The sequence below is a fragment of the Apis laboriosa genome, unplaced genomic scaffold (assembly GCF_014066325.1).
Source record: "Apis laboriosa isolate Shangri-la unplaced genomic scaffold, ASM1406632v1 scaffold122_cov146, whole genome shotgun sequence".
Taxonomy (NCBI): Eukaryota; Metazoa; Arthropoda; class Insecta; order Hymenoptera; family Apidae; genus Apis; species Apis laboriosa.
Genome location: NW_025221084.1, coordinates 251,713 through 264,789, shown reverse-complemented (window position 1 = coordinate 264,789; position 13,077 = coordinate 251,713). Strand labels below are relative to the sequence as shown.

The 13,077-nt window shown below is 18.9% G+C and overlaps 2 protein-coding genes across 4 annotated transcripts; one reads left to right on the top strand and one right to left on the bottom strand.

Moving 5' to 3' along the window:
• The first annotated feature begins 3,642 nt into the window (after nucleotides 1-3,642).
• On the top strand, nucleotides 3,643-6,202 carry LOC122720245 (CCA tRNA nucleotidyltransferase 1, mitochondrial). Of its 2 annotated transcripts, none has more exons than XM_043946817.1 (6): nucleotides 3,643-3,696; nucleotides 3,926-4,235; nucleotides 4,321-4,597; nucleotides 4,721-4,915; nucleotides 5,013-5,372; nucleotides 5,967-6,202. In XM_043946817.1, exons 1-6 carry the CDS (start codon nucleotides 3,643-3,645, stop codon nucleotides 6,166-6,168), a joined length of 1,398 nt encoding a protein of 465 aa, XP_043802752.1. In that variant the 3' UTR covers nucleotides 6,169-6,202. The 2 variants fall into 2 exon arrangements, with proteins under 2 accessions (XP_043802752.1, XP_043802751.1); XM_043946816.1 differs by having other exon boundaries at nucleotides 3,643-3,726.
• Nucleotides 6,203-7,206: 1,004 nt separating this feature from the next.
• LOC122720249 (transcription initiation factor IIA subunit 1-like) lies at nucleotides 7,207-10,919 on the bottom strand. 2 transcript variants are annotated; one of them, XM_043946821.1, is made up of 8 exons: nucleotides 10,782-10,919; nucleotides 9,833-10,037; nucleotides 9,218-9,526; nucleotides 8,932-9,119; nucleotides 7,997-8,092; nucleotides 7,721-7,864; nucleotides 7,509-7,598; nucleotides 7,207-7,393 (listed from the first exon to the last, which is right to left on the bottom strand). In XM_043946821.1, exons 1-8 carry the CDS (start codon nucleotides 10,803-10,805, stop codon nucleotides 7,286-7,288), a joined length of 1,164 nt encoding a protein of 387 aa, XP_043802756.1. In that variant the 5' UTR covers nucleotides 10,806-10,919; the 3' UTR covers nucleotides 7,207-7,285. The 2 variants fall into 2 exon arrangements, with proteins under 2 accessions (XP_043802756.1, XP_043802757.1); XM_043946822.1 differs by having other exon boundaries at nucleotides 9,218-9,490.
• Between the last annotated feature and the right edge of the window lie 2,158 nt (nucleotides 10,920-13,077).

Here is a 13,077-nt window from a genome sequence, read left to right as displayed (position 1 = left end):
TGATTCAAATAAAGGCTGCATTTATTTGCAAAATTAATCAAAAAGAAAAAGAAATATTTAAATATAATATATAAAAAATAAAAATTATAAATATAATATTTTATTTAAGTGTTTTATTGAATTATTATTATTCGAATAAAAATTGTCCAACTCTAATGTTGTATAGCTATAAACTATGTGTGGGAATGAAAGAAATAGAACGAGTGGAAATTAGTCTTAAGGAAATATAGATTTTGTCTTCTATTATGAAAAAAATTTCAAAAGGTACTGCTCAATATTCAATTGGTTGATATTTTTAGCCAATTATAATCAAACATTTTTCTCAAAAAGTGATTGGATAATGTTCGATTCTTTTAAACTTTTAAATAATGAAACAATGTTAAAAAAAAGATGAATATTTTTAAAAAAATATCTTATAAAAATATTATTTAGATCTTATTGTATTTATCTGTTTCTAATTTTTTCAAAAGAATTAAAAAAAATCGGAAAATAATTTATTTTCTAGAATTTATGTTGAAGTATCATATTTAAAAATGTAATATTGATAATACTACTATAATAGTAGTGATGAAACTTTTATACTCAATCAATTTATCTGTGATTGTTATTTGGAGCATTATCTATTTTCATCTATTTAATTATTTAAAATATTTAATTCATATTCATACAGCTAAATATTCATCTAAGTATTCAGCTAAATTATAACAAAAATATTTTTAGACAAGAATTTATTATCATTTTCGCGCGTATTTAATCCTTACATACATATAATATTAAAATTTATTAATTGAAATATTTAACAATTGTATTTAGATTTATTTAGATCTATTATTTGAAAAATAATTTAAATTAGTATCATTTTGTTAATTTAGTATCATATTTTGATTTTATAATGCATCCTAGAAGTTAACTGATAAGGCTTAACTTAATTATAATTCTTAAGGTAATTCTTTTATGAAAATTTTCATTTCGGCTTTGTTAATGAGTTATCGAAACATTAGTCAATTACAAAACGTGTAGATTTGTTGTCATAATGATAGCATCATGTATGTATTGCCAGAGAGTCGCTAAGTTCAAACAATTAGTTGAAGCAATGTATATCAAACAAATAATCGAAGTATGTATCAGTTGATTAATATTTTATTAATAACTTGTTAATAAAGTCGAAAATTTTCGCAAAAGAAAAATAATTTGAAGAATTACTTCAAAATTAGTTAAGTCTTGAATTTTAGAATATTTTGTATAATATATTTATATGTACCATAATATATACATATGTATAAATTAGAATTCTTATTATTACTTGAATCTAAATTCGAGCACTTAAATTTAAATATCCAAATATATCCGGATTGAGGAGATACATTTTCAAATCAAATGAATTTAGTTATAACGTGTTTTGAGTATCGGGGATATTCAGAATATAAGAGTCCTAGTGTGAATTTAATTTCATGTAATATATATGATACTTGAATTTATTTGTAAATGTAATACAAAATTGAAATAAACAAGAAATGTACTTAATTTATCACATTTAAACGATTAATCACTAATATGTGTATATATATATAAAACAAAAATTTCACAATAGTAATGTCCAATTTTTTTAAATTAAAATTGAATTTTAATTCAAAACATTCATCATTTATCTAGAATAATAATAATTAAGAGGCGTTATTTCAAATATCTCAAGAAAGATACATAATTATATAAAAGCTCCAGAAAATATTCACAGATGATGATAATGATCATAAACTCGTTATAGTATACTTAATAAAAAATGAATAAAATTAATAAAAATGCTAAAATAAATAGAATAAAAATTAGCACTAAAATACATATTAACTGTTAAAGAATCGAATGGTATCTTTAAATTATTAAATTTTTATACTTTTTATCCTTTCAACTCAGAAATTAGATGCGAAATGACAAATTAAAATCGCTTAACAATTAATAATATTCAAAAATTGAATATAAATAAAAATAAAATTTATGACATCAAGTGTGAATATTAGCGAAAATGTCCGTGTATATGTGAAACTTTTGTACTAAATAATGATGTATATACAATGAAGGGAGAAATAAAGAATTTAATATTATCAAAAATGTAGAATTTTTTATTTAAATATTTTTCATTAAAAACTTTTTTAGTTTTTTCTATTTTAAAATATTTTTAATTTTTATGATATATATTTTTAAATTATTTTAAAATTAAATAAAAAATATAATAGAACAAATATTAATTCATTATTGATATTAAATGTAGCAATTATAAAAAATTATTTTTATTCATTAAAATATATTAAATCATTAAAAATATGATATAAATTTAAATAATATCACAATATAAATAATTACAAGATCTGAAATTATAATGCAAACGATAGATTTTACAATAAAATTTTGCTATAATCTTGTTTATTGCATAAAATTTTTGTTCATTGTATTTTGGCGATTTTGATAAAGTTTCAAAATTTTAGTGATGATTTAAATAGTAAGAAAATACGAAAAAAATATAGAAACAAATTGTATGATTAATTATCTCTTTCGTTATATATATTTTGATTTTTGTATACATCTTCGGTTCTTATACTAATTACTAGCAAAGTTCTACTGTAAAATAAGTTGAAAAAAAAGATTAACATTTTTAGATTTTATTTTCAAATAAATTAAATTGAAAATTTTTCAGAAATTATTTAGTTTTCAATAAAAATGAAATATATCTATGAATATAGATATATATAATATAATATAATTATATATAATTATATATATATATATAATAGATTCAAATATCATTGATAAGCATTAAATTATTCTATATGAAAATAAATAAAAAATGTAGAATACTTTATTATTTATATCCTTGTTTTTGAGAAAATTGAGATTGGACATTTACGATCAAGGAGTTAACGAATTTTTAAATTCAATTTTTTCAGAAAGTAATTTTTAAATGAAAAAAATTTATTTTATATTTTTTGTTTCTTTTCATATATAAAATTATTTATCAATGGTTCATTCGTATTTAATAGCTAATAATATAATCTGCATATTTCATTTATACGTGAAAATTTTTTATATTTAATTTAATTCATAACAAAACTTGAAACATTGAAAATAAAACTTTAAATGAAAAAACTTTTTTTCTTTTTTACAATTTATTTTTACATATAAAATCAATCTCTTTATGATTTCAGATGAGACATTATATTTATAATATAAATAATAATAATATGTTACAATATTTCATTCTTATATTATCATATAAAAAATATAATAAAATAAATTAGAGAAATTATGATAATAGTGCTTATCAATTTACTTATAAAATTATGCAAAATAATTTTTCATTTAGAACAAGTATAAATTTTTTACATTATAAAAAAATCAAAAAAATTAAAAAGAACAAAATATTTGAGAAAAATAATTTTATTATAAATTTATTTATTATGTAGTTTTTTATAATATTTATAATTTATTATAAATTATATTATTATATATTTTATAATAAAAGTGAAGATCAATATAGCATAACCTGATTAAGTAATTACAAGCAAAGTAGTATGATATATAATAATATTGTTAAAAACAAGATTATTTTATAATATGAAATTTTAAGAAATATTTTTGAAATTTTAAGTAATGTTTATAATTTTTTCTCGTGTAAATTACATTTTTTCTCATCATCTTTCTCAAGTGAATATACTTAAAAAATACATATTTCTAGTAAGTTAAGAAATTAAGGTTAAGTTCTTAAAATGAGTTTCGTATAAATGTTTTAAAAAAATATATTTTATTAAAAATATATAATAAATATAATAAATATTTTATTATGTAAATTTATAGATATATTTATTATTATTAAATTATAATAATAATATTATTATTATTATTATAACATAAATAAAATTAAAATTTTGAAAAGGTATATAGAACTTGGCAATCACTTATCATGAAGGATGAACTAATTCCATTAAACAGGTCTAATCCTGTAATTAAAAAACTAGATAATCCATTATTTCATTCTATATTTACACCAGAACTTAATATCTTGGCTCAGTTATTTAAAAAGTATAATTATGAATTAAAAATTGCTGGTGGTGCTGTTAGAGATATTTTAATGGATATAAAACCATTAGATTTAGACTTTGCAACAGATGCTACTCCAGAGGAAATGAAAACTATGTTTGTTAAAGAAAATGTTAGAATGATTAATAATAGAGGAGAAAAACATGGTACGTTGATATATATATATTAATATTTTTTATTACAATAAAAATTTTATTATCATAAAATTACATTCTTTCACTTAAATTTTAGGAACAATTACAGCAAGAATAAATGATAAACAAAATTTTGAAATAACTACACTTAGAATTGACACACATACTGATGGTAGATATGCAAAAGTTAAATTTACAAAAGATTGGAAATTAGATGCTCTTCGTAGAGATCTTACAATAAATTCCATGTTTCTTGACTTTGAAGGAAAAATATATGATTATTTTTTTGGCTATGATGATTTACAAAAAAGAAGAGTTGTTTTTGTTGGAAATCCATCATATAGAATTAAAGAAGATTATCTTCGAATTTTAAGGTATTTTTTCATTATTTTTTCACATAAATAATGATATATATCTTTTTAGATTAGATACATTAATGCTAATTCTATATTATATAAATTTTTTATTTAATTTCTTCAAATTTACATATTATGTAGGTATTTTCGATTTTATGGAAGAATTGCAGAACAACCAGATGTACATGATGAATCAACTATAATAGCAATAAAAGAAAATATACATGGATTACAAGGAATATCTGGAGAAAGAATCTGGAGTGAATGGTCAAAAATTCTTTCTGGAAATTATGCTAAAGAATTAACTTTAAAAATGTTGAAATGTAATATTGCAAGGTAATCAAGATATCAAAAAATATAAAATATATCAAAAAATATATCATATAAAATATATGATCATGTTTAATGATATACATATAATCTATATTTTCAGATATGTTGGATTTCCAGAAAATCCAAATATAGAAAATTTTAAAAATGTTTATGATATATGTAAAAAAAATAATATTTCTTTGCAACCAATTACTTTTCTTGCTCTAATGTTAAAAGATGAAAATGAAGTATTTCAACTTCATAATAGATTAAAATTATCTGCATATGATAGAGATTTGGCATTATTTTTAACTAGATATTGGGAAGATAAACCATCAGTAGATCTTCTGAAATTTTATAAAAGCATACTTGTTCATTCAAAAGGAAATATTGTTAATACAAGAAATTATATTTGTGAATTATTAAAATGTAAAAAATATTTTAATCTTGCTGAAGACATAGAAAAAATAATAATACCAAGGTATAGTACAAATTAAAATAAAATAAATTACAATATGTTAAAATATGTTAAAATTTACTAATTTTTAATTTTATGTTAATTTTTACTAATTCTAAAAAATTATGTATAATAATAGTATATGTTATAGTATAATATATATATATATATATATATATATATATACTATTATTATACATATATATATTTTTTTGAATGCAAAATTTTGTTTTATATATTTATATATTAATATATACAATATTTTCCGCTTAAATATTACACATTCAGGTCCACATTGCATTACTCGTCCGAAAAAGTAAATATTCTAAGAATTATTCTTATTGCTTCGTTTGCTTGCCAAGCATATCCAAAGTAACAATAAAAATTAATAGAAATGAGTGAAATAGGCTTCTTTTTGAATCTGAAATAAGCGAAGCTTTATGAAGGAGTTTCAAGAATTAATGAAGATAAGTTTCCCATATTTAAATGGAGAAAAAATTAAATACTTAAGCGGACAATGTTATATATATAATATACTTATAAATTTAAATTATAAAATGATTTTTTTTATACTAATAAAAATCAGGATTATTTGTATATTAAATTAAATGTTTTCAGATTTCCAGTTAGTGGAAATATGTTGAAACAACATGTAAAAAAAGGAAAGATGATGGGTATTGTTATCAAAGAATTGAAAAATATTTGGTTGGATAAAAATTTTGAAATGAATGCAGAAGAACTATTACATGAAGTTCCGCGAATTATTAGTGAATTAGAAGATAAAAATTCAGAAAAAAATAATATGTTTTTGATTAAATAAATAAATTTTAATAATTATATATATTTAAAATATATATATATTTCTATATATTCTATTTTTTTAACTAATCTAAAAATTTCATATTTTATAAATTTATAAAAGGAATAAAAAAAGGAAAAACAATTATACATTTTTAACAAATGTATAATTTTATAGAAATTATTAAGGATATATTTAACAGTATAAGACACATTTATTTTTAAGAGCATCACATATTTATAATAGATTTCTTAGAAACTATTTACACAATAAATTCACGTGAAAAAATTTGCATCTTCAAAATATAATACAAGATTTGCTTGATTATTGAGCTCTTCATTATTCAATAAAATTTATTTAATATTACATTTAAATTAAATTTGAGTTAATTGAATTTTAGAATGACATTAATATTTTCTTAGTTTAATTCAATGTTTTCGATTCAATGTTTTTTTTTTTAATTAAAGTTAATTTTAAAATATTATATATTATCTAATATCTCTATACAAGATGTTAACATATTCGTGAAACTTTTGGAATTTAGAGGATTAATTCTAAGGGTTAAAAATATTACAAAAATATTAGTATATAAAAATGTCGATTAAGATTTATTTATCAAATTACAAACAATTGAAGTTTGAATTGGACAAAGCAAAATAGAGATAGTAATATCATTCTAATTTTATTGCTTTCGTATTTTATTCCCAGTTTAATTTAAATTACTTATAATTTAATAAATAAGTTTTAAACGACATTATTGCATACTAATTTTTATTTTGTTTTAACGTCTAGAATTAATTCTCCAAAAATGTCCTATGAATATATATTATGTGAATATATTAACACTTTGTATATTATAACTTATGAAATTTGTGTTATATCTTGTTTAAAATAGAAATTCAATACATGCATTTTTTATTAAATTGAATAATTAAATTTTAATTTGAAAAAAATAAAAATTCTATTCAATTTTTCAAATCATATCTTAATATAATATAAAAATAATTATTGATTTTCAAATACATTTTGATTAAAAAAAAATTTAATTCTTTTTTAAAACACAAATTTAAAAGTAAATTTTTATATCAATTTTACATGAACACATTACCAGGTCAATTTTTATAATTTTAAATATTATTTACCATTCTGCATCACCATTCATTTTTTGAAAAACATAATCTTTACCACTAAGATTCATTATTCCATCTTTGAGGTAGAATTTCCATTTATTTCTACTCCTTGTTATCTAAAAATTAATTTTGAATTTATTAAGAAATGTTATTAATATTAATATTTTAATAAATAAATCTTCTTTTGTATTAAAATAACTTTTTTTATATTAAAATAAAATTATTAAATACCTTGTCATACTGACAGACGACAACATTATCAGTATCAAAAAGATCTGCTGGATCATCATCTGTTACATCGTCTTCTGAATTTAAAGGCTCCTATGAAATAAAAATGATTAATATCATTAAATAAATGATTTTTTCATTTTTTAAGATTTTTAAAGATAGAAATATTGTAAAACATAAAAATGAAAAAAAAAGCAATGAAATATTTTAAATACTTCTTCTCTGGCTGTAGCTTCATCATTTTCCTCTTCTTCTTTGTCGTCAAGATCTTCTTCTTCATCTTCATTATCTTCTTCTTCTTCTTCTTCATCATCATCTGAAGAATCACCAAATGGGCCATCTAATTGTGCTATATTATTCTATTCATGAACAAATAAAAAGAATTAAATAACAAAATTAATATGAATTTTATATAATATAAGACAAAAACATAATTATATTTTTTATTATTCAAATAATTATTCAATATAATATATTATTTCTAATTATACCTGATTTTGAACGGATCGTTGAGAAACATTATTTGCATTTTGTGTAACAACTTGAAGAGATTGACTAACTTGAAGTGGAGCCAATGTTGCTTGGCCCTAAAATTATAAAATTTGTATAAAAACGAATGACCTATGTTAATTAATTTAAATCGTCAATAAATTATTTAATGTATAAAAAAAGTATTTAAACATTATCTTACAAAGAAATTTATTTAATCTGAAAATTTTAATTTTAATTAAAGTTTATATGTATGTAGAGCATAATAAATAATAATTTTTTTATCATATGAAATTTCTCTAAAGGTATGAAATCAATCCTCAAATTTTTTAGTTATTTTAATTTTATTTTAAATTTTAGTTATTTTAATAGTTATATTTTTCATGTTTTCAAGATAATTTTTCCAAAGAAATTACTATATTATAATAAATATTACAAAATAATACTCAACTTTAAAACTTTTTATTAACAAGATGATAATGAAAGTTAAACTAACATATTAATCTAAGAAAATATTTTAAGAATAATATACTATTTTAAATAATTTTGTAAAAAAATTCTTTAAATCAATAAGTTTTTAAAAAGATTCTTTCCTTAGATGTTCTTTTGAATATCAATTTTCTTTAAGAAAGTAAATTATTAATATCAATTCAAAATATTAAAGTTAGAATTATCTCCTAAACTATGATTTTTAAAATAATTTTCTATATAATAATAAAATAAATTACAAAATATATAATTCTTTTTAAATTAAATTTTCATATCTTTTGTATCTAAGAAAAGAATATAAAATATTATCTTAAAAATATTTCATTATTATTTCAAAAATTTTTCAATAATAATAAATTTAGGAATAATTTTAATATGGTCAAAATAATATTATGATTAAAATATGAAAAATAGATGTTATTAAATTTGCATAATTTCTATTATATACCTGATTTTGTACAGATCGTTGAGAAACATTATTTGTATTTTGTGTAACAACTTGAAGTGGAGTTAATGTTGCTTGCCCTTGAAGCGTAGAATTAACATGCTGTTGAAGTAATGTGGAAGCTAAGTTTGCTGGTAATCCCATTGCAGCTGTAATAACTGGACCTGTTAAAATTGTATGCAATTGATTACCTAAAAAATTAAATAGAATTCATTAATTAATTTTGCAAATATAATTTTTAGTTTCTTAATATTAAAATATTATAAAAGAAAAAATAATTTCAATGTACCTTGTATTGCGGATGCAGGAACCTGAATAGTTAGAACTCTTAAAGGAGCATCTGGAACGCCTGTCTGTGGTGGCAATGTTATTTGAATAGGTACTTGCCGATCCATTACTGCTGATGATGATGTTACTAATTGCTGTACTGGTGTACCAGTATGTTGTATACCAGTTGTTGAATGACATTGTGTCTGAGTTTGTGATTGTTGAGGAGATTGTTGTTGTTGCTGTGATTGCTGTTGCTGCTGTTGTTGTGATGTTTGTTGAGAAGCAGAATTTCCTGTTTGTTGTACAAAATGATTTCCTATATTTAGTCCTAAAATCACATTACATTTGCTGAGAAAAAGATTAAAATTTTTAATAATAATTAAAATATTTTTTAATTATTTAATTATTTATTAAAATAATTAAATTATTTATTAAAATATTAATAACAATTTATGTAATAATTTATTATATTTTAATAGTTTTTCTTTTTAAGATTTCCTTTAATTTAAATTTTTTTCTATTGTATATTTTTTATATTATATATTAAAGTATATTAATGATTTATAAAAAAAATATTGATATATAATATATATGTAATAAGATATAATATGATATAAAAGAATATAGATATTACCTTTGTTAACAGCTTTGTGCGTATTTATTTGGGGAACTTGAGGCTCTGGAGGATCTGGATTTAATTCAACAGCTTTACTTGACATTAGTTTAGTTTCCCATATTTGTTTGAGTTCTTGTAATACTTGTTCATCTACACCTTCATCTATAAATGATTCTCTTACACCTGATATAACATCCTCTATCACAGTATTATATAGTTTTAGCTGTAATTAAAATAAACTTAATTATAAAATAAATTTCATTATTAATTAACATTCTTAAAATTTACATATTTTTATTTATTTTAATATTCTTTATTTTGTATTTGATATTCTAAATTTATATTAAAATTATAGATCATTTTCATGTATGATCAAAAATTAATAATAGTTATAAAATAAAATTTATAAATATATCACTCATAAAATGCTTTTTATATTGATTACATTAATTACAATTATTATCACAATTTTTTTATGTAAAAATTCTTATTATTATTTAGAAAACATATAATAACTATTATTTAAGTTTAACATTTCAATAAATTTATTGATAAATTAAAATACACTGAAATCTTTTAAATATTGTCATTACATCTAACCTTAAATATGTTGAAAAAAAAATTTTTAGAAACATAATTAAAAAAAAAAATACAAATAAATTTGCAATAAATTGGATTTAAAATTTGTACATTTAATATTACTAACATTGAAAAAAACAAAATTTATAAATTAATTCAAATTTATTTTGAAATTTTAACATTCTATTCTAAAAATTTATAGCGTATAATTATTAAAATTGTAAAACATAAAAAAAAAGAATTTTAAAAGTAAAAGAAAAATGAGGATAACAATGATAATGAAAATAAAATAAATTAAGAAATAAAAATTGTCCTTGTCGTCATTATAATGATTATAATTAATTGTTTTTTTAATCAGTGTTTGTTTTTGCCCATATTAATTACTCACCACACTTGTCTGACTGAGGGCCATTGCAAGGATAATTCGTATTGTCTACTAAGAAAAACAATAGGAATAATCCAACGAATAAATCAGCCCCAGTTCAGAAGCTGATCTGCGGTATCATCGCTCTTTTATATATTGTGGACACGTCTCCCATTCCACCTAACTTTAGTATGAACTGAGAACAGTTATACGAAGAAAAATCAATGTATCCAATATTACCAAATTGAATATCTATAAAATAAAAAAATGTCATTTATTATAAATAATAATATCAAAAATTATAAAAATTATTAAAAATATAGCTTGAATTTTAATTTGATGTTTTCAAAATTTTGAATTCTTTTTATATGTTTTATAAATTTTGATGTGTATAATAAGTAAATTACGATTTTAATTATCAGAATTTAGTAATTCAAAATAGATTTGCATGTAAAGTGTATATTTTTAGGGATTTTTATAAATTACATGATGTCAATTTATCCAATCCGCTTGAAAAATAGACTAGCAAGCGCTAAATTCAAATTATTTTTACTTGTATATTAATTACTTCTTTAATTATGCAATCTAATTGAATAATAGAAGTGCTAACATTAAATTCAAATTGTCACAAAATTAAATTATATATTAGCTGACAAAACTGAAAATTAGATTTTAATTTAACTCCAACTTAATACTCGTAAAATAATTGAATATGAAGAAGAAAATATCATAATATATTTTATATATTGTTTATTTGAATATTTATGATAATATTATAATAATATTTATGATAATATTTTTCATTAAATATAAAATTATATATAATAATATTAAATAATATTATCATTAATAATAATATATTAATAATAATATTATTTAATATATTAAAAATATATTAAATAATATTATCATTAAATATTGTATGTTATAATATAAATTGTATCATATATATAGAATTATAGAACTAAAACGCACTAAAATTATTAATTGAAATTTTTAAATAGTACGCTTAAATCTTCAGCTTTCAAATAGTAAAAATTCATAGCATAAAAATCTTAAAAGTCCAACTGAAATGTGAGCCAATTTTGTTTTATGAGAATATATAATAATATTCAATTTAATAATAATAATAATAAATTTAATAATAATGTGTAATAATTCAATAAGAAAAATAAATTGCTTTATTTATCATTAAAAAGTATATATAATATAATCATTGTGTAGTGTGTGTGTGTGCGCGCGCGCGTGCGTGCGTGTATGTATGTATGTATGTATCAGTCATTCTGCATATTTATGATAATATTATGATATTTTTCATTAAATATAATAATATTATATAAATAATATTATATAAATAATAATAATAATAATAATATTATATAAATAATAATAATAATAATAATAATATTATATAAATAATATTGTTCTTAAATATCGTATGTTATAATATAAATTGTATCATATATATATAAGTATATTAAATAAAAATAAAATAAAGATAAAGAACAATTACTAATAAAACTAATAAAAAAAAATAAGACAAATATAAATATATATGTAATATTATAAATTAAAAAATGCACATATTATAAAAGAAAAAAAAGTTTAATTTAAATTCTATTTTTTAAATGACATTGCAGAGTATTAAGAATAGAATTTTTAATAATTTATAATAATTATAAAGTCTAATTATTAGATGTTTAAAAATCCAAATCGAGTCAAAATTATTCGAGTCGAATTCTTAAAAGTGTGGATATACAGAATCCAAAAATTTCGAATCGTATCCGAAATTATTTTGGTTGGTTTACAATTTTCGAAATTTCGAAGCGAGCTTCATTAAAGATGATTACGAATTGAAAATATTTATAAACATTATATTTAATATATACTTACTGATTTTAATTTTCGCAATATATTATTCATAACAGTTTGTGATATTTAAATATATTATTTTTTTTATTAAAATAAAATATTTATTTAATTTTATTATTAATTTTATCCTATTTTTTATATTCAAAAAATAAACAATTTCAGTTCGTGATTGCATTTATAAAATTTGTTCCGATAATCTTATCATTTTTATATTATAAAATAAATTTGGAAAATTACTGACAGTTTATTAATGTACGAAAAATGCGAAAATTAAAATCAAAGTGAATTAAATAGATTTTTGTGAACAATTCACAGTTATGTTCAAAGTTCTGAAATATAATTTTTTTGAAAATTCCGGCTGAAATAATTTTCGATCAGATACCATTTCGATATTCAAAATTTTTGCACATCTATATTTTCGAAAATCCAATTTAATTCCATTCAACTC

What these genes read in the sequence shown, in the direction of transcription:
- LOC122720245 (XM_043946816.1), top strand. Translation starts at nt 3,643, where the DNA reads ATGTTTATAATTTTTTCTCGTGTAAATTACATTTTTTCTCATCATCTT. An exon ending in TAATAGAGGAGAAAAACATG is followed by an intron (nt 4,236 to 4,320) that starts GTACGTTGATAT and finishes CTTAAATTTTAG; the next exon opens with GAACAATTACAGCAAGAATA. An exon ending in GATTATCTTCGAATTTTAAG is followed by an intron (nt 4,598 to 4,720) that starts GTATTTTTTCAT and finishes CATATTATGTAG; the next exon opens with GTATTTTCGATTTTATGGAA.
- LOC122720249 (XM_043946821.1), bottom strand. Translation starts at nt 10,805, where the DNA reads ATGGCCCTCAGTCAGACAAGTGTG. An exon ending in AACGATCCGTTCAAAATCAG is followed by an intron (nt 7,865 to 7,996) that starts GTATAATTAGAA and finishes GTTCATGAATAG; the next exon opens with AATAATATAGCACAATTAGA. An exon ending in AAGCTACAGCCAGAGAAGAA is followed by an intron (nt 7,599 to 7,720) that starts GTATTTAAAATA and finishes TTTATTTCATAG; the next exon opens with GAGCCTTTAAATTCAGAAGA.